The sequence below is a fragment of the Phalaenopsis equestris genome, unplaced genomic scaffold (assembly GCF_001263595.1).
Source record: "Phalaenopsis equestris unplaced genomic scaffold, ASM126359v1 Scaffold001142, whole genome shotgun sequence".
Lineage (NCBI taxonomy): Eukaryota > Viridiplantae > Streptophyta > Magnoliopsida > Asparagales > Orchidaceae > Phalaenopsis > Phalaenopsis equestris.
The window spans coordinates 50,121-70,890 of record NW_018165581.1 but is presented as its reverse complement, the minus strand read 5'-3'; the positions used below and the strand labels follow the sequence as shown (position 1 = coordinate 70,890).

The 20,770-nt window shown below is 38.1% G+C and overlaps 1 protein-coding gene across 1 annotated transcript in view; it reads left to right on the top strand.

Annotated features, from left to right (window-relative positions):
* LOC110033332 (apoptosis inhibitor 5-like protein API5) overlaps nucleotides 1-20,770 on the top strand; it is an 84,831-nt gene that overhangs the window by 47,417 nt on the left and 16,644 nt on the right. Inside the window, exons 11-12 of the mRNA XM_020737263.1 lie at nucleotides 3,226-3,312; nucleotides 3,399-3,505. Coding sequence (XP_020592922.1) covers nucleotides 3,226-3,312; nucleotides 3,399-3,505 — 194 coding nt within the window. The remainder of the gene's footprint in view (nucleotides 1-3,225; nucleotides 3,313-3,398; nucleotides 3,506-20,770) is intronic.

The window sequence follows — 20,770 nt, the reverse complement described above, 5'->3', positions numbered from 1 at the left end:
TATATATATATATATATATATATATTTAACTGCCCAAGGGCTAATTTTATTGACATTGAAAAGATACATAGATGTTGTATGAGAGGACTAAAACAAAAAGGTGTCATACCCATACGATACATCAAATATTAACATCCTAAAAGGATGAAACATAAAAAAAAAACTTGCAGGAAATAAGCTGCTAGGCACGAGCCAGTTTGGCCTTGCCTCTGCCTCTGGGTCTAGGAGCAGAGACAGCTAACAAATTGTTGAATGTAATTCCATTACCCGAAGTTACTATAATATCATCCATTAAGTTTCCAAGCTGGGGTGTGCCTCCATTCTTCTTCTTCTTTCTAGATGTGCATACCTGTCATTCCTCATCCGAGGACTAGCTCATCTGATCGTTGTGGTCAACAGATTGTTGGGCACGTAGGAGAGAATGAGCCCCCAGCTCCTGACTAGCAGTAACAAAATTCTGATTCTGAAAACATGGTATGCATGTTTCTTCAACACCTGATGCATCCTGGGATTGTGGAGCTTCAATACTATCCTGGTTATCGGGCCCAACTAAACCATCTGCCAATATATCAGTCGGAAGAACAGAGACAGTATTGTCTCTGGTAGTGGGAGGGAGAGGTGGCATCGTGTCAATCGATGTTTCAGTAGTCTGTGGAATGCACTCAGGAGCGGAGAAGGGACAGATTTGAAGTGGGGCAAATCCAGAAGCGTTTTTACTTGAAGGTTTTAAATTCGGATGCAACTGATAACATTGAAAAGAATAATGTCCAAACATACGGTAGTGGGTACAATAAAGTGGTATCTGTTCAAGTTCTGCTTGTTGCCAAAATCCCTGATGTTGTGTGCCAATCCATATTTCTCCCGGAAAAGGTAAAGTAATATCCTTTTCTATCAAAATTTTGGCTTCTGAAGGCCAAGTCAGATTCACTGTAGGCGTGTCAGCTTTGAGGGGTTTACTGTGTACCATCGCTAAAGCGAAGAGAAGCTCTTGATAAAAAAGGTGGATCTTCAAACCTAGAAAGCGCAGTCAAACAGGAATGGTAGGAGGTTCAGTATGAGGTATATATATATATATATATATATATATATATATATGATATGAATGCAAATTAAATTTGAATATAGAGTATTTGAAATGTAGTGTTTTTGAATTGCTTTAGGGCTATTTAGTTATTTATAAAAAATATAGAAGATAAAATTTTTGTTGTGTTTAGTTTGAATTAAAATGAATTCATTGTAAAGCTTCATAGAGGAGGTGGTGGATATATATTGGTTGTTGTCGGTAGTGGTCGATAATGGTAGGTAGTGACTTTTGGTGGCCAGTGATATCAACAATGATGGGTAGTGATCGGTGTAGTGTTGACGACATCATGACAGGCAATAGGGGGGTGCCTATGTGTGGCGACAACGATCGTAGCTTATGGTGTAATTGAGAACTAAGCAAAATCAATCAATTTTGGAATATTTTTGCAAATGATTTATGGGGCGAATTCATAATTCATTAACATTTTATTATATATTTCCTTGCGTCAAATCAAACAGTAATATTTTCAAAACTATTGCATTTGGCATACTTTATATCTTTTTTTACTTCAATCCAAATGACCCGTAAAGGACTTTTGAGCTCTATATTCTCAAAAAACACATTAATTTATGCATGAGGAATATTTACTCTAAAGCTTAAATGGATAGGAAGTGTTATCTTTCCTCCATGCATTCCAATCCATAAATTATTCTTGGATCTTGCAAGTTGTTTTTTGCTTGTTCATATTCGCGTAGAATCCATAATTAATCAACTATAATTTTTTTGTATATTCTATGCTAGCCAAAATTGGTAGGAAATTACAATGTAATGAATTGCTTTCAAAGAACACTAACAATGTGTAGCTTAGGATCATTTATTTCGAATCATGGTTTAATCTTTTCAATAGGAGACACCAGTTTGTTTCTCTTTAGGTTTCTTGTACTAGATATGAAAAAAAAAACAAAATAATAATCTCAATAATGTTTTAACTGCTACATTTACTAGCACAGACATGAAATATTGGTTGAAAAATTTAATAGTCATGATTGATTGATAGGCTAAACATAAGTGCGTCATACAACCATTCAAATAAAAATAAGCAAACTAACATCCAAGTCCATTAGATATTTGAAAGCCCTAAGGCCCATGTCCTCTGAACTATAAAGATTAAAAGATTATTAAATACCTTTAAAATTTAGATTTTGTAAAAGGCTTTAACGATCCATTGAGAGGCATCGATAAATAGTTTAGACTGATGACACTTTTAATGAAAGAGAAAAACCTAGAGACATTGATGATTGTGTTTATAACCAAGATGAGAGTCACAACTTTATGGGCAGGCAAAGATGAAGATGTAGTTGATGAGGCGGATTAACATAGTGAGCAAGTTAGTGTGAGAGAAATGTCTATCAGGTAAGACACTGGGGCGAGCAATTGTTAGTTAACATGTGAGAGCAACGATCTAGTAAATTTATGTGGAGGGAGCTAGCTAGCTGGAGTAATGCGAAAATAAGGTGATAAGAAAACCATGTGCGATTGAACAACTTTTTGAATCAGCTCAATTATTTTAATGTTGCATATTTCAAATATAACTTCAACTCAGTTGCCTAATACAATTAGAGAAAAAACATTTTTTATATAGTTAGATCATTGCTAAAATTTAATAATAATTTAATTTATGTTCACCTATATATTATTATTGGGCGATTGCTCTACTTACGAAATGTAAAAAACCACAATCTAGACTATACAGTCAATGCTGACTTCAAATATATATATATATATATATATATATCTTTATCATTTGTCTTTACCCATTCTTATGTTGACTTGATGCATTGGAATGCCAATATATGCATGCATGTGTATACACGTAGATTTGTATTATTTTTGTGTCCATATTCTGCTATGAACAACTAATTCGTTAAATATTTTGATAGAATCTCTCATGCTTTAGCTCCTTTAATAGCATTCATTTTCTTTGCACCTAATTCACTGAGGCCATTTTCTTAAAGTTGCTACTTTTTTATTTGCTTATGGCATGCTAATAATTCTGCGTTGAGCTTCTTACGTGAATTCCCAGTGTTTCTAAGATTGTTATTTTCTGCTTAATTTTCTTATGTTTCATGCAGTCTTATATGCCTCGGAGAAAAGTTTCTAAGATTGTTATTTTCTGCTTAATTTTGTTATGTTTCATGCAGTCTTATATGCCTCGGAGAAAAACGGAGGAGGCTAATTTCAGTTATGTTGAGTGTTTGCTATACACTTTTCATCACTTAGCTTATAAGGTTTCTCATATGTACCTTCATTTTAATTTACATCTTAAATGCAGTGTTATTTTATTTTACATAGCCTTCCTGAATATACAATGCAGACACCAAATTCTACTAATAGCCTCTGTGGTTACAAAATTGTAACTGGGCAACCATCAGATAGGCTTGGGGAGGATTTTTCGGATATTTATAAAGACTTCACGGAGAGGTAGCAATTTTTTTACTTTAATTTAGTAATTTTTTCATGTGTTTAGTTAAAAGACTTTACAGAGAGCCATAACATCTATTTTAGCACCGACTCGAGTTATGTTGTTTTTGGATAGATGAAATTTGTTCTTTTATTGATTAGTACAATTGGTTGAATGCGTTTTTCTTATTTCTCGTGTTTATAGTTATCATTTTTTCATAAAAAACTTTGTATGTACTTCTATAATGGTCAAATATTTTAGCTACTCTAATTAATCTATAATTATGATGATGAATCTATTCATGATTGCTTTTAAGATTACAAAGAGACCATTAAAGCTCTAGGAGAACCTCCAATTTATTTGTTAATGAAATTTTTGCATTTGTTTTTGCTTAGTTAATTACATGAAATTGAATTAAATCATAATATAAATTGATACAACTTAATTTTCTCATAAGAGAAATCAAATACAATGGTAAAAAAAAGCAGTTGTATACAAGTTACATACTAACAATTTGCTATTGGTACTTCATACTTGATATTGGATTTAGATTTGTTCACGGCACTATTAGAATCCTAGTAGCAAAACTTGTGAAGTTTCACGGATTAAGAAATAGGGGGAAGATTGAACAAGGATGAATAGAGATAGATAGAGAGAGAGAGGAGGCTTTGAAGATTTTGACTACTTATTCCCAAAATACCCAAAAGAGCGAATCATCTTATATAGTCCTTCAACCCTTTATTTAAGTAATTCGAATGCTTGGGAATGCATCACTTGGACTTGTAGAGTGATAAAAAATGTATATATGATTAGGTTATTATGAATACATAAATGATGTGATCCAAATTTTAATAAATTCATCCTTATAACTTTCTATAACTGGCTATGAGGAATTCATGATTGGATAGATGAAGTTGTGGTCATTTAGAAGGATTGCTGAATTATTGAAAAATGTGATGGCTTGAGTTTGACAGCAGTGTCTTCTATTTACTAAGCAAGTGCCTTATTAGATGTTGTGGGTGGCTTTTTGAGTAAGTGAGTGATGTTGGCGAGTTCCTTCAATTTTGGAGAGTTCAATATACATACCCCTGTTATGGAAAAACGCTCCTTTTTGTTTAAGGAGTGTGCCTCAAAGCCTGGATGATTAAAGTTTATTAATTTATTTTGGTTCTTCGTGTGCGCATCTTTATCCTTGAACTCCTTAGAGTATTTATTTGGTTCCTAAGTTCTCTTTTACCTTTTGGAGAGTTACTTGCAAAAACGTACAAGAGAATTAAGTTAGCTATTTATATAAATTAATAATAAAGATGAAAATGAGGGTTTCAGTTTTTAGGAACCGTCACATTTATCTCTTGTTCTTTTTGGAGATTAGTTACAAAAAAGTATGTAAGAATTTAGTTATTTATATAATTTAAAAATCAAAGATTAAAATGATAGAGTTTTTGACCCATTCAATTTTTAGGAACCGTCACATTTATCACTTTGATAATGGCTTTGATTTGAATTCTTTGCATATGACTTGATGCTCCATTTTTTTAGGCTCGATCCCATTTCTTGTTTGTTCTATATCACAATAGCAACCGAATCCCCTTGCCTCCAAATGGCCAAGTTGCCTCTAATGAAAGCTACTGATGTTCCTAACCATGAATTGCACAAAAAAAACATTATTTAGAGATGCGGGGAAAAATAGTAGTGGGAGGAAGTGCAGAACTCCAGTTAGCCTGTGATTAAGGTGGAAATTGGTGAAGAGAATGGAAGAACAGTTTCTAGGGTGGCAGAAGTTATTAACTAAGAAAGTAATTATGGGTCCTTCATTTGGTACGGTTGTAGTGGGTTCAAACATTGAGCAAAAAGCTTAAGCGGTGGCTCCAACCTAGGTACTCTTGTCTCATAACTTTTTTGTTTGGAGGAATTCTCGACTATTTTATGTCTCATCATTTATGAAAAGCTTTTCTATCTAACTGGGAGGTTTTTGCGTTGCTTTGGATTTTCTGAGATCGGGAGCCACACATGTACAAGTGGTTGCTAAAACATAGAATGAACAATTCTTTCTATCTGAGAGGGTTAACCTAGAGAGTTTGATGCTTAACATTCCTAATAAACCTGCTATCCATTTGACTGAGTGAGATTTTATGCTATCGTCCATCAAAATCAGTGTTATCAGAGGCTTTTCGTCTGATTCTTTCCTTGGGTAATAAGGGGCTTGCAATTGCAACTTATTGAGGTTTTTATTGACATCTTTCTAAGTGGAGTTTTTTGTTTTTATTTTCGCTGAATACCGTATGTACAACTTTCATGTGGAGGCAAGGGCATCATCAGGATGATCAGGTTTCTAATCTCACCAGTGAGGGTGCCTTTATCATCGGAGTGGTCCATTGAGGACGAGCTTCTTGTAAGATTTTCCTTGCATGAGCATGATCCTGAGACTCAAGTTTCTACTTCTGCTGTGGTCCATGCTCTTGTGCCTTAGGTGAGCCCTAACTTGGCACTTCCAATTATTCACCATCCATTGCCTTTAACAATCCTTGTTTCAACTTCTCCAATAATTCAAGTTGGGGGATTATTTAGCAGACTTTTCCCTGTTGAGATATTAGTTGGCCTTGATCTAGAATCAAGTGCAAACCTTTGATGATTGACTCATCTGGAGGAAAAGAGAAAGCTCTCTCTTCGATGCAAAAGTTGATTCTACCATTAATTTTGTTGAGGTTGCTAGGTCTATTACTCCAGAGGTCCAGGCTTTGAAGGTTGAAATTGCGGCTTTGGTAACAAATTTCTAGAGTTATTTAATGTTGAATTAGTTTCAAGCAGGCAAGTTTTCATTCTACTGCAGCTTGTGAGGTGTGTTGTAAATTCTTTTGATTTATTGTTGAAACCTCTTTATGAATTCTTTTGAATAACGAGTGAATGAGTCCCCTTGGTTGTTGACCTCATTTTTAGTGAGGTGTTAGTCTCCTACTCCCAGAACCCAAAATCTAGCCTTAGGAGTTCCTTGTTGACCATCTTAGCAGACTAGTAATGGAGCCCACCTCCCGTAGAACTTCAAGCCACTTCTTGACTCATTTTTGTGAAGAAACTGGCATGAGTAGTCTTAATCACTCGACTCTTAGTTGCAAGGGCTAAAGACTAACATGTAGAGGGCCCAAAATTGAGTTCCCATAGGATCAGATGCCTTAGGTAAACCCTTCGTGACTCGAGCACTCGCAGATACTACAATTTGACACATTTTTGGCCCGACCGTCAGCGAACTCGCCCATATGACTCCAAATGATGAAATGGATCACACAGATGCGTCCGGGACGTCGACTTTAGCTAGGGAGGACACCCATATTGCAAGGGTTACGCGCGCGCACATATTGCACGTAAATCGATGCATTTTTTTTAGAGGGTGTGGTTTTAGCGGGCGTGGACCCGGGCTTAACCCAGAATCATTTCGAGTTTGACTTGGGTTGGATATGGGCTAAGCCCGGGCTAATTACTTCAGCCCACAGAATTCAAATTTCAAATTTCAAATTTATCATTTAATCTTCCATTAAGCTTTTCCATTTAAGCTGGCTGCCTGAAAGGAAACTATTAAATTCTCCATTCTCCGCCAATGCTGATAACGACTCCCTCGAAATTTCGCCTATAGCAATTTGTCTCCTCTACTTTGCGAAAAAAAAAAAGACAGAGAGACTTCTCGTTCGATCCCTCTCCGCTCTCAGACTCCAGACTCTCTCCCCCGCTCTCGATAAATTCGGCTCCCCCGCTAGCCTTCGTCATTTCTTTCTATGCGTCGAAGACCCCTCGCTCGACGTCTCTTCCTCTGCGCTGAAGAGCCACGCTCGCCTCTCTCCCTCGCAACAAATCCCGCATAGCCGCGCATAGCTGCTTCGATTCTCCCAACCGAGAGATCTCCTGTCTTCTTCCCATCGCTCCCCAACTCCCCCTTCCGGACTTGTCCCGCTCGACAGAGGCTCCCGGAGAGGCTCCCGCTCCACCTCACCCTCTACGATCCAAATTCGACTCCTTCCCCGCTCACCTCCTCTGTACCGAAACCCTCGCCTCACTCTCGCTCACCCTCGTCGGTTTCCTGCATGCGTGCGACGGAATCTTCCTTGCTCTCGACAAATTTTGCTCGCACAGGAAACCCCTCGTTTCTTCCTTGCACGACAGAAGCCTCCTCCGCTCTCCTGCTCCTCTGCGACTCGATCGCAGCTCCCGATAGAAGCTCCCGCTCGCTTCTCCTCTGTGCGACGGGACTCGTGCTCGACCGAACTCCCTCCTTTCTCAGCGCCGAAGCCCCGCTCACCTCTCGTCCACGTCAAAGTCGCTCGCCTCACTCGGCTGACCCTCCCTCGCCCGCATTGGAGGTACTGCTCATTTTATTTATACAATACATACCATCTAGGAGTTAGGAAGATTTGCATAAACATTCACTCAATTCATGTGCTTTTACGTGTCTATTGCCTCAAACTTTCACATGTATGCATAGCACTCAAATATTTTATGTTGCAACAAGATAATGCATTTACCTATCTTTTACAATACACATAAGCTTCAGTATTTGTATGTCTACTTGCTGAATTGAAAGTTTCGGAATGACATAGATGTTGTTTTAAGTCTTATAAACTTGTGTTCTTAGAAAAATAAAATGTTATTTTGTTTGTCCTGCATTTCTGCTGTTGGGAAGAGTTAAATATTGTCGTATTTGAGTCATATTGTTGCTGCTTGGAAGCACTAAATAACACTGTTTTGGCTCTTCGATTTCATTATTTTGGAGTTTCTACAAGTATTGTTTGGGTCCATTTAAAAAAAAGCTGTTCGAGGCAATTTAAGTGATGTTTGAGGGTTATTTTGGGACGAGTTCAGCTGGTTTCGCTGCAGTTTTCAAGAGCTTTAAATGTATCCTTTTTTTTAGGGAAACTTTGTCACTGTTTTGGGCTAGTTTTTCTAGCTAATTTTGTAACATTTAAAATTAATGTTTTGGGCTTACATGAGAGCTATTTGAGAATTTTAAAATTATTGTTTGGAGCATTTTAAATGTGGTGTTTGAGGCTTTTAAAAGTGTTGATTTGAAGTGCTTTAAAGTGTTCTTTTTTGGGTTGACCTCAGAAAGGTTTTGGGCATCATTTAAGCACTGATTTACATGTTGTTTTGGGAACTTTAAAAGTTGCTGTTTTGGGCCGCTCAAAACATTGTCTTGGAGTAGATTTAAACATTCATCTTGAGGGTCGATTTAGTTACAATATTGAAAGAATTTAAATGTTTTTTTAGGCTGATTCACTTGCTTTTCCTTCGCTTTGGCTTTACTAGTTTTGGAAGTGGTTTGGTTTCCTTCTTTAGTTTTATTTATTTTTAAATGGTTAAGTCATAAAGATGGGGATTGATGATTTAATTAATTGGAAGATATAGAAAACCTTAAATCACCTTAAGCATAAGTTAAAGAGTAGGCTTCCTAGAGTTTTAAGAGCACACCCTAGGTGAGAGTCCATTCACCTAGTCCTCAGTATAGACCTCCTAGACTTTAGGTGCACACGCTAATTGAGAGCTCATCCACCTAGTCCTCAGTATAGGCTTCTTAGAGCTTAGGAGCACGCCCTAGGTGATAGCTCATCTACCTAATTCTCAGCATAGACTTCCTAGATTCTAGGAGCACACCCTATGTGAGAGTCCAACCACCTAATTTTCAGCATAGACTTCCTAGATTTTAGGAGCACACCCTATGTGAGAGTCCAACCACCTAATTTTCAGCATAGACTTCCTAGATTTTAGGAGCACACCCTAGGTGAAAGTTCATCCACCCATTTTTTAGTATAGGTTTCCTAGATTTTAGGAGCACACCTTAAGTGAACGTTCATTCTCCTAATTTTCGAATAAATAACAAAACTTGACACTTAACTTTGATTCACATACTGATTAAGACACTAGACATAAGGATGTACCGAGGCGTAGTTCATGCTTCCTTAATTAAATCAACAGTGAAATTCCCGCAATGACTTAACATACAGTGCAACCCAGTGCACCGGGATTTGAGCTTGGATATTACACTCAAATCCTCCTAGCAATTTGGGGAATTTGCTAATGCCCCATATGAATCATCAGACTAGGATAAGTCTAGGGTCTAAGTGGCGAATATTGCTTATGTGTGCTTAAACGAGAGATACGAAGTGAGATTATTAGAATAGTATCTCATACTTCAAGGATCTTTAAGAAGGGAGAGAAGGATCCATGATACTATTTGTCGATGCTTGGTGGGATCGTTGCCCCCGACAATCTTAGGTTGTCAGTAGTTCTAGCACGAGTGACTAGCCTGTGGACTGTACGACTTTACAAAATATTTACAAAAATAAAATAAAAATTTCTTTTGCATGATTAAAAGAACTCTGCATAAAAAAAGACTTAAACAATAACTTTTGCATGATAAATCAAAGAATTTTTTTATGAAAATTTATAAAGGTCAACGGCTAGTCACTTGGATTGATGTTAAGGACTGGCTTCTGTAGATTGTCGGGCTGACAACTCTTGTTTAATAAGATCGGGAAACACACAGCCCAGCTATGAGCCCCTATTTTTATCAATGTTTTACGCCCAATCCTGATCTTTCATATGTCGGTAAGGGTTTCTTTTGCTTATGATTTCTACAACTCATTTTTTTAACTTTCGCGCTAGGTTTTCTGCCTTGTTTATTTTTTTCGCGAGTTTATTTAAATCTGTTGTAAGTCATACTACGCTTGCAATATTAATCACGCAACAGTAGCAGATGCTCAGGTACGCTTTTACGGTTTATTCAGAGCATTTTACTTTACTGCATTTTACTTTTCAAAGTACATTTTATTTACCTGCAATTTGACTACTTTGTATGCAAAACCAGAACTGAAACCAAAACCAAAATAAAATAAAACCAAACTTTGACACCAAAACTGGGAAACATAAATCACCAATCTCAAACACTTAAACTCTGGAGCTGTCGCGACGACAGGAGCTTAGAGCCAACTTTGTGGGCAGCACGGCGAGGAATTCAGACCGAGCAGCAAGAGGATCTTTTTCAGCATTATCCCTTCCTAGCATATTAACAACTCATAAGACTTCGAGGTAGCTCGCCTAGCGCGATGCAAATCCTTACACTCCCTTTTTAGGCTCCTGTACAACCATGTTGTGCCGCGTAAGTCATAACTCGTATTAGGTTCCGAGGTTGTCGTGTAACACGACGTAAACCCTCTTATCTCTGTGGGCTATTTGCATAATCGTGTATTATGCATATGTAAGTCTCAAATAATAAAATTGACATGATTGAACAATTGAATAACATCATTTCTAAATTGCAATTGAATAACATCATTTCTAAAAATGCAGTCACACAGTAGGATAGTTTGGGAAGTTGCTGAGAGTTCTCCTCAGGATCTGTGACATCCTCTACCTTTTCTTTTCTTTGGACTCCTGAAATAACTGTTCCTATTTGAGTCACTCACACTTGCTTTTCCACGTCCTATCGTGAAAACCTAAAATTTAGAATCTTGAAGACTAATACCTCTGATCATTATCGAAAGTTTTCTCAATTGACCCCAGCCATTTGGGATGTAATTAACTATAGGGGCTCGCCTTTATAGGGAACTTGGAACCCAGGTAAAATAAACCCTATTTAATCTTATTAAATAGGGAAACTTGTCGGTCATACATAAAATGTTTGCAGACCAAACGGATGTCACAAATCTCTTAGTTTGCAGGATTGGGTCTATCGTCGAGATCTACACTTATCTTTTGGGAGGGTGTAGTATTCGCGGTATCGTGCACGACTATGCAAACTATCGGACTAATGAGATCCATTTGGTCTCATTTTTCAAAAATTAAAACATACTACTTTTAAAACTCAAACTATATATGTATTATATTAAATTAAATTTCAAAATTATTTTAATATTTTCGATTTTCAAATCATAAAAAAAAGTTGACCAACATTGGTATAAATAAATTTTAGTGATTTATTACATCTTTGATTTATTTAATTGCATATGTTGCAAGTGCATCCTACTAATGCACATATTGTTCTAATGTACATATTGTTTAAAATGTTACTTTATTATTTTCATATTTTCTCAATGGATTTGCCAACTTTAATATCTAGGATTTCACAATCGTAACAATATAAAAGAAATTTGATTTGAAGTGCAAATTTTTCTCATGTATGGCAGATATGGCATTTGCTTTGAAAATCTCATTTTTTTTTCTTTGTGAAAAGTGTATTGACCTTATCACGAAGACTACTAAATTCATTTATCAGTTATTCTTCATCATCACTTGTCAGCTCTCCTATATTATTTCTATGGTGGCTATATCGGCAAAGTGAATAGAAAACTTTGTGAAAGTGGAGTAGACAAAGGGCTCTAGTGCTAGTTCGTTGCTTGCAATATGGTTCATTTAAGTTATTGTTTTATGAACATGAACTTTTTCTGTGAGTTCAGTGGAAGGTTGATTTACTTAATATTCTTTATGATGACACATTATCCTTTTTCTTGAATCAATTCAATTTGCTCATGTGACTCCTCTTTGTGTAGGAAAATTGTGGATATCTAAAATTTTTTGAGCTCTTTCCTACTTGGATTATATTGATTTCTTTTGTGAGCATTGTTATCATAATCTCTGACATGAGGACAAATAAGATACATATGTCAACTTATTGTCGGCGATAAAAAAGTTGAGTTGGGGGAGTTGCCCGTACGAAACTGTCGGTCACCGGAATCGAAATCCCGTCGCCCGCTTCGGAAGGACATTTTAATTTACATATATATTTAAGTTTAAAATCAAATATGAAAATCAAACTGACCTCATATTTTTCATAGTTTAAATGAAAGAGCGCTTTACCTCAAACCCTATATCTATCCCGAGGGATAAACACAAGACTTGAGGATGAGACTCAATCAAATAAATTAAGAAATACATGATGTCCGTTTGGTCTGCGAAACCGTTTTATTTGCCGACAAATTCTCCTATTTAATATGAAAAATTAAATAGGGTTTATTTTAAAATGGGTTAGAAAAAACTTCCTATAAGGGCAAGCCCCTATAGTTAATTACATCTTAAATGACTGAAGTTACTTAAGAATACTCTCGATAAAAATCAGGAAAGATTGTCTTCTAGGAGATCAAAAGGATAGAACTTTTCAACGAAATCGGACAAAGAGGGGTGCAGGGGGAAAGGTGCAAAAGGGGAATGGTTCAAACTTGGAACATTTATTATAGAATCCAAAGGAGGAAGAACAAGGGGATGTCATGGATCCAGAGGAGACCACAGGTCCGAATGAGAACCTCGGTAACTTCCCGGTTTATCCTATGGTTTGGCTTCAGTTTCGAGGAGAAATGTTCGAGCATTTTATTCTGCCAATTTTATTTAATTAGGGCTTACATTCATATGAAACGATCACACAAACAGCCTGGAAGATGTGAGGATTTAGGTCGTAACGAAAGACAACCTCAGAATCCTAAAACGAATTAGGACTTAGATCGTACAGCAGAACTATACAAATACCTAACGAAAAGTTGAGGATTTATATTGCGCTAGACGAACAACCTCGAAATCATATGGATTGTTGTTTTAATTTCTAGGAAAGGAATGGTTTAGCTGGGGAAGACATGTTCTGCTGTTGAAGATGGTCGTGCTGCCCACCGCGTTAGTTTCAAGCTCCTTGTCGTGACAAGTTTAAGTTTTCTAGGGTATCGGATTATAATATCAAATACAACAGTCTTATGGTTGTAGTTCTTCAAATATTTTATGGATAACATGTTGACATTTTACAGTGTATGGCATAACGGTAGAGTATGTAGCACAGGACAAACAGTAGAGTATGCAATAAAGAAAGCAGTATAATGTACGATGTAAAGAAAAGTAAAAGGTATAGCAGGGAAGTGATTATAAGAGAATAACATGCTATAAACATAAAACAAACCTGTATACCTGGGAAGTTCGCTGTTTCTTAGGTGTAATTGATGCAACAGGTATAAACAACAAAACTTGAGGAAGCTGGCTGAAATGCTTTATATAAACGAAAACCAAGAAACATCGTCCAGAAATCTTGAGAAAGATCGTCAAAAGACTCACGACAAGAGAAATACGAGGAAACTGACAAATCGGCAAATCGATTAAAATCGTTGAAAACATGGGAAAATCCTGAAAAGAGACTACGAGTGCTTTGTCCAAAAAAATTGATAATACATATGAAAAAGTCCGAAAAGAGTGGACCGCAAGCACTCGGGTCGGGGCTAGGCTCAACTATATATTAGTACTCGAGGGTCGTCGAAAGCTACTCGGTCACCCGGATCTATAAAGTCTACCACTCAACTAGAAGGGTGTCCTATCGAACCTAACTCAGGAGGGTATTCTTTAGCCTAAATAGGTGATCAACAGGTGGACAACCAATGTTTAAAATATATTTGAAATTTATATTTTCAGTATGCACATAGGTTTCAAACATGCAAAATGTAGACTGTATCAATTTTTGTTTTTAGCGAAAAATGTATTTTTTTTGTTTTAGAAAAATGTGTGTTCGTTTTTATCAATTTTGAAAAGTAGTTGTCCACGAGTCGATCGCGTTGTCGGGCATAAGGCTACCAACAACCTAAGAAGGTTTAAGTCAACTCCCGCTAGTCTTATGTCGGTGAATGATACTGTCACCCTACAGCTCACCGGGTTCTTGAATCGGATCCTGATAGGTTCCTGAATCGGATCCCGATGTCGTAGGATGACATATCATTCTGCTCTATCTCCAGTGTGCCTTTTTCATCACCACCCTAAGCCCCAAAACAAAACCGACCTACTTGTGACCTTGCTTGATGGTTTCACGTATAACAAAAGACTATACGTGGACACTTATGTATCGGACATAAGCATAAAAACCGAACCAAGAAGCTAGGAAAAAAAGAACAAAAATGGGGTGAGAGAGAGGAGGGACTGATTCAACTAAAACATCGAAAAGAACGAATGATGAATCAACTCTCAAAACTCGTGATGAAAAGACCTAAAAACGAAAGACCGAAGATCCTTGAATCAATCCGAAAGGGTATCATTTTCTCACGTTTTCATAAGTGGATCAACTCAAGTCAAAATGACCTTCTAACGCCAGTATCCAAACCCAAAGATATCTTTAATGAAATCAATTCGTCTCAATCAAGTATTCTCCCGAAATAAAATTCGGAAATCCTCCAAACTTCACAATTTAAATGAAAGGAATATAACCCTTGGACGACAGACACTTATACTTCCAAAAATCATGTCAACATTAAAGCTATTCAATTCCAGACTTAATGAAAATCTTCTCGTATCATATAAGCATGAAATCTTCCGGCTAAAACCACATAGAAGCTCACGGTTGGGCTTCAACAAATAGATGAACAACAGCTAAGGCTCTCGGCCAAAGCAACAAAAGGGCAACTGCTAAAGCCCATGACCAAAGACAACCCAAGGAACAACAAGTAAGGCTCACGACTGAGGCAACCCTACTCAATTATAAGAAGATATTTGATATACATAAGAGAGTACAAGATATAACCCTCGTTTTGGAATAACAGATTTGATCCATCAACAATCATCCAAATCTTTCAAGCCCAACAAAACGGACTAGATCAAATTAAGCCATCCCCAATAGGTCATACGGGTAAGGCCAAAAACTCATAACCAAGCTCCAACTAGCTCGCGGGTAGGATCCAGAACAAATCAAACCAAACCCCATATAAGAAGCTCATGGTTACAAATAGCAAGGAGGAATCCAACACAACACGAACCCACGGGTGAGGGACAAAGAAGAAGAAGACCTCCATCTGCTAACCTCACGGGTAGAGGGCAAAGCCGAAAGACCACAGGGATAGTGCCCACCGAGCAAGGCTCACGACCAAAGTAGTAAAAGGAAAACCACCCTAGGTATTGCCAAAGTATTGCCTTTGATATACATGAAAGAGTGAATGGACAAACTTTCATAAATCATCCCAAATCGGCTCTAATTTCATCAAGTAAGACTCAAGAAATATGCTCGACTCATTTTGAATCACCTCATTCTATTGGTGGACAATGCAAATATTCTCTTTGAATGACAAACTTGATTTATCAACAACACTCAGGCCACTCAGACTCAACAAGAAGAGCCATACCGTCCCAGACAACCCCTCAATAAGTTCACGGGTAGGAATAGGAAAAGTATAGGACAACCACCCAACAAGCCTCTTGAATAAGGACAGCACAAAACACAAGCCAGACCCTCTGGCAAGGGCTTAAAAATGAGTTAAATCAAGCTCCTTAACTAAGGCCAAAAAGCACAGCCAGCAAATGGCCGAAACTGAGTCCAGCACAAGCCAAAACCGAACCCAGCAAGGGTCTAAGCCAAACCAAATGATCCACCAACAAGCTCACGGGTAGGACTAAGAACAAACCAAATTAAGCTCCCAAGCTACCTCTCGGGTAGGAGCAGAACCAGACCAAAAAAAAAAATCGAGCCCCAAATGGGTGTTAAAGCGAATAAAATTGAACCCTCGCACAGCTCTTGAGCAGGGGCAGAAACAAACACCCAAAACAGGCTCTTGTGTAGGAGCTAGGACAAGCAAACCGAACCCCTAAACAAAGCCAAACTGAACCCTTCAAGCCCAGAAGTAAAGTTTGAGCAATTAGGACAAAGCTTTAGCAAAAGCAACCAAAAGCCCATTCTCAACAAAAATTAAAACTCCAGCCACCTTAAGGTAAAACCGAGTCATCCAAAGCCAAGGAACAACCTGCATGCCTTTGAAACATCAAGATATGGAGCCAATATACATCTTAAATAAGAACAACATAGAGAGCATATTTGGGCCACCAACCTAACTATTTTAAGCATGAAATCCAACAGATATTTGAGCAGACAGATATTTGAGCAGAGAAGATGCCTCACGAAGAACTAAACCAAGCCCTCAAAACAAGTTACAGAACTTTCCAAATTATAGAAAATTTTCTGATAGCATGCATTTCAGGCCAGAAAAAGCCACAGGGAATCAAAACCGAACTCCACATATATATATGAAAAGCAAAACAAGTTTTTCAATAGTTCATGCTAAGCAAGAGTGAATAAAAAAAAAGCCTCGTAGTGCATCCCAACATGTATTCCAGAGGAGCATATGTTATCTTCAAGCCCATATTCATCACATTTCCAATTGCTTTAAGTAAAAAAAGAAAAGAGAGAAGCTAATAACATGCCACATTCTCACTATCCTAAGCAAACAACCATGTCCAGCCCCTAAAACATGTCTGTCATTCTATTTCACATGCTCAAGTAATAAATATCTCAAAGTATAGGCGCAATAATAAACTAGCATGTGTACCATCCAACAAATCCATTTTCAGTGGCTCGACAGAGAGAAAACCGAAAGGAAGCAAGGCGCAAAAAGGGGGAGGAAGGTACCTCCTTAAAGCAGAATGTAATACAGGGATTTCAGAAAGAGAATACTTCACAATCTACACTCCTCTTCAACAGCCAGAGGAAGTCAACCCCAGCACTAGGAACTAAAGAAGGAAGTGAAAGAAATTTGGCAGAGATTTCCCTTCCTTTCCAAAGTTGTCGGCCCTTGAAACGCACCAACGAAAGTTTCATATAGACCAAAGAACAGGAGAAGGAATGATTAGGAGATCGTATACGATTCGAAGGATCGAGAGGAGCAGACGCCTCCATACGGGCGTGCGAGAGGTAGAGGATGAGATCCTTGCAGAGGATGAGATACGATAAGGGATGGGTCGAGGGATCGTTACGTGTGAGCGAGACGAGCGCGGGAACGAGACTCCAACGACACGAAGGAGCGGGCCAGGCGAAACCGAGCGAGATCTAGGGCTGAGGCAGGCCCACGGGTTCGAGAGAATGAGGTGGGGAGGGAGGAGATAGATTTAGTTTAAGAATTTTTAATATAAGTTATTAATTATAATAATAATAATAAAATATTATTTATTATTATAATCAACATTTAAACATGTATTTTACCCAAGATGCGCCGCCGCAATGAAACAAACGCCCCCCAGGCAAAATCGATGTTCCAGACGCATCGACGCAGTCAGTTTCTTCATCCGGTGTCGTCCGGGCAACCTCGTCGTCGATCAGGTCAAAAATGCGTCGCGATTCGAATCCTATCAATCGAATCCTATCAAAATTTCGGTATGAGTTCAATCAAACAGGACGGAGATGGTACAGAGGACGGCGGCGCCAAATCAACGAGTACATCCAATCCTAAGGCCGACAGTCTTATAGGAATGCTCCTTGAGTTCCTTCAGAGTAGCTTTACTTGCTAAGCAATAACGGTCAAAACTACTATATAGAATGTCAAGTCGAGCGAAAAAAAGTTCAGAATTGCTAACGAGGAGGGCTCCTTCGCTAGTTTTCTAGGAGTAGTCGATAGAAAGGCCCTACGGCTAGATCCTAGGCTACTAAGGAGGGGAAAACTGCATCTCGATCGAAAGCGAGGTCAACACTTATTTCATCATTTTTTCTTCTTGTGAAGTCCTTCATGAATAAGTTCTTTCAATTTGTGTAGGAAAATTGTGGAAATCTAAACATTTATGGGCTCTTTCCTACTTGGATTATATTGATTTCCTTCGTGAGCATTGTTATCTTAATATGACAAATAAGATACATATGTCAACTTATTTCATTATATTTTTTTCTTGTGAAGTCCTTCGGGAATAAGTGTTTTCAATTCTACTTCAATTATACACAAATGATTGGTCTGTAGAATAAAGTGTGATTAGAATGCCAACTATGGCATTGTGAAGTCGGTTATTAGGTGGGTCAAGACCATGCCAACTTTATTTGCTGATGACAAGGACGGCCTCCCTGAAATGTAGAGGAATATGGCTCTTTTTTGTGACACACAGGTATGGCCTTGAATGTTAGGTCGTATGTTCTGCATAGGCCATGACGAAGAACCTCTATTGGAAGTATCCTCTGCTCACTAGCATACTTAAATTTTAATGTCTCAAATGTTGCTTAAGTGGCTCAATTGTAGGTGATTATCTTGTATATATTATCTCGTACGATTTTGAGGCGCTAAAGTTATTGGGTGAGGAAGCTCGAAGTTCTGAAAAGAAGGATCAAGGTTCCTAATATTCTATTGATAGATGAAGTAGGTGAATGCATGGTGCCATCCGGCTCTATGCCCCCTTTTTTGTGGTGCTTGCTAGCCCTCCTGATGTCATCGTGTTAATTGTCGCTTTTCTTGAATCTTTTGCCCCAACTTTTAGGAGGCATCCCATTCTGGATGATATTACCCCTGCAACGACTTTTCCTCCTAATATTATGATCTTATCAAGCTATCTTGTCCAGTTGACTTAGGAGCTAATGATAGTTTTTTACTTAAATCTATCTTCGCTTTTTACCATCTAACTAACCCAACATGTGTCTCATTTAATTGGAAGCGTGCCTACCCAATGTCAAATCACTGCCATTGATGAGATTCTAGTAAATAAAAGGTTTCAGTCAAAGTTGTGAAGGTCAAAGGAAAAAGAAAGAGGGTTGCCGCAAGTCCTTCCAATAACATTATGGAAACTTTTCAGAAAACCTTGGAATGAAGCATTGAACATTTCTCTTGAGTGATCTATATTTGGCTTCTATTAGGTACCTGTTGACCTCGCTTTCGGTCGAGGTGTAGTTTTCCCCTCCTTAATAGCCTAGTATTTAGCCGTAGGACCTTGCTGTCGATTACTCCTAGAAAATTATTGAAGGAGCCCTCCTCGTTAGCAATTCTAGACAGACTTTTTCTTGCTCACTTGACGTTCCATGTAGTAGTCTTGACCTTAGTGAAGGAGCCCTCCTCGTTAGCAATTCTAGACTTTTCCTTGCTCACTTGACGTTCCATGTAGTAGTCTTGACCGCTATTGCTTAGCAGGTAAGACTACTCCGAAAGAACTCAGGGAGCATTCCTATAGGACTGACGGCTTTAGGATTGACTCTACTCGTTGATTTGGCGCCGTCGCGTTCTTCGCCGTCCTGTTTAATTGAATTCGAGCCGAAATTTTCATAGGATTCGGACTGCAATGCTTTTTTAGCCCGATCGGTGATGAGGTTGCCCGGACGACTCCGGATGACGAAACGGACGACGTCGATGCGTCTGGAACATCGATTTTGCTTAGGGGGGCCGTTCGTTTCATTGCGACGACGCTTCTTGGGGAAAATACCTATTTAAGTGTTAATTATAATAATAAATAATATTTTATTACTATTATTATTATTATTATTAATAACTTATTTTAAAAATCCTTAACCTAAATCCATCTCCCTCCCCGCCTCATTCCTTCGAACCCATGGGCCTGCCTTAGCCCTAGGACGGCTCGTGACTCATTCGGTCGCCCGACCCGCTCCTTCGTGTCGTTGGGGGGTTTCGTTCTCGAGTTTGCCTCTCGCATATGGGTTCGATCCTATCTTCTGCGATATGGGATCGATCTTCTTTGCCGCGGATTTGCAAGCCTTATTTGGGAGAGCATTTGGTTGATTTGATTAATCCTACGTCTTTGGGATTTGAAAAATCAGCGCAAAGCGACCCTTTATGTTTGTTAAGAAAGATCTTGGGCCCTCTTTTTCTAGGTCTTTTCGATACGAGTTTTGTTTTTCGATAAGAGTTTTGAGAACTGATCTATTCTCATTTTCGGTGTTTTAGATGGATCAGTGTCTCCTCTCTCTCACCCCATTTTTGTTTTCCCATTTTTGTTCTTTTCTTTCCTTCTTGGTTTGATTTTCGACGTTTATGTCCAGCGCATAAGTGTCCACGTATAGCCTTTTGTTATACGTGAAACTATCAAACAAGGTCGCAAGTAATTTGTTTTGGGGCGTAGAGTGGTGATGATAAAGACACATTTGAAGATAGAGCAGAAAGATGTCTTATCCTATAACATCAAGATCCAGGTATTTGATGAACAATATGATAACGGTATCCTTCACCGACATAACTGTAGCGGGAGTTGGCTCGAACCTCTCTAGGTGGTTGACAGTCTCATGCCCGACAGCGTAATCGACTTGTGGACAATATAAACTATTAAAACTTATTTCAAAAAAAATAAAAATATATTTTTTGCTATAAAATAAAATTTGATAATCTCTCTTTTGAGACCTACGTGCATGTCAAAAACATAAATTTTAAAAATACATTTTAAAATTTATTGTCCACCTGACGAATACCTGTTTAGGCTGGGAAGTAGCCCTCTAGGTGAGGTTCAAGACACCCTTCTAGACGAGTGGCAGATTCTATACATTCGGGTGACCGAATAACCTTCGTGCACCCTCGAGTACATATACATATATCTGAGCCTAGCCCTACACG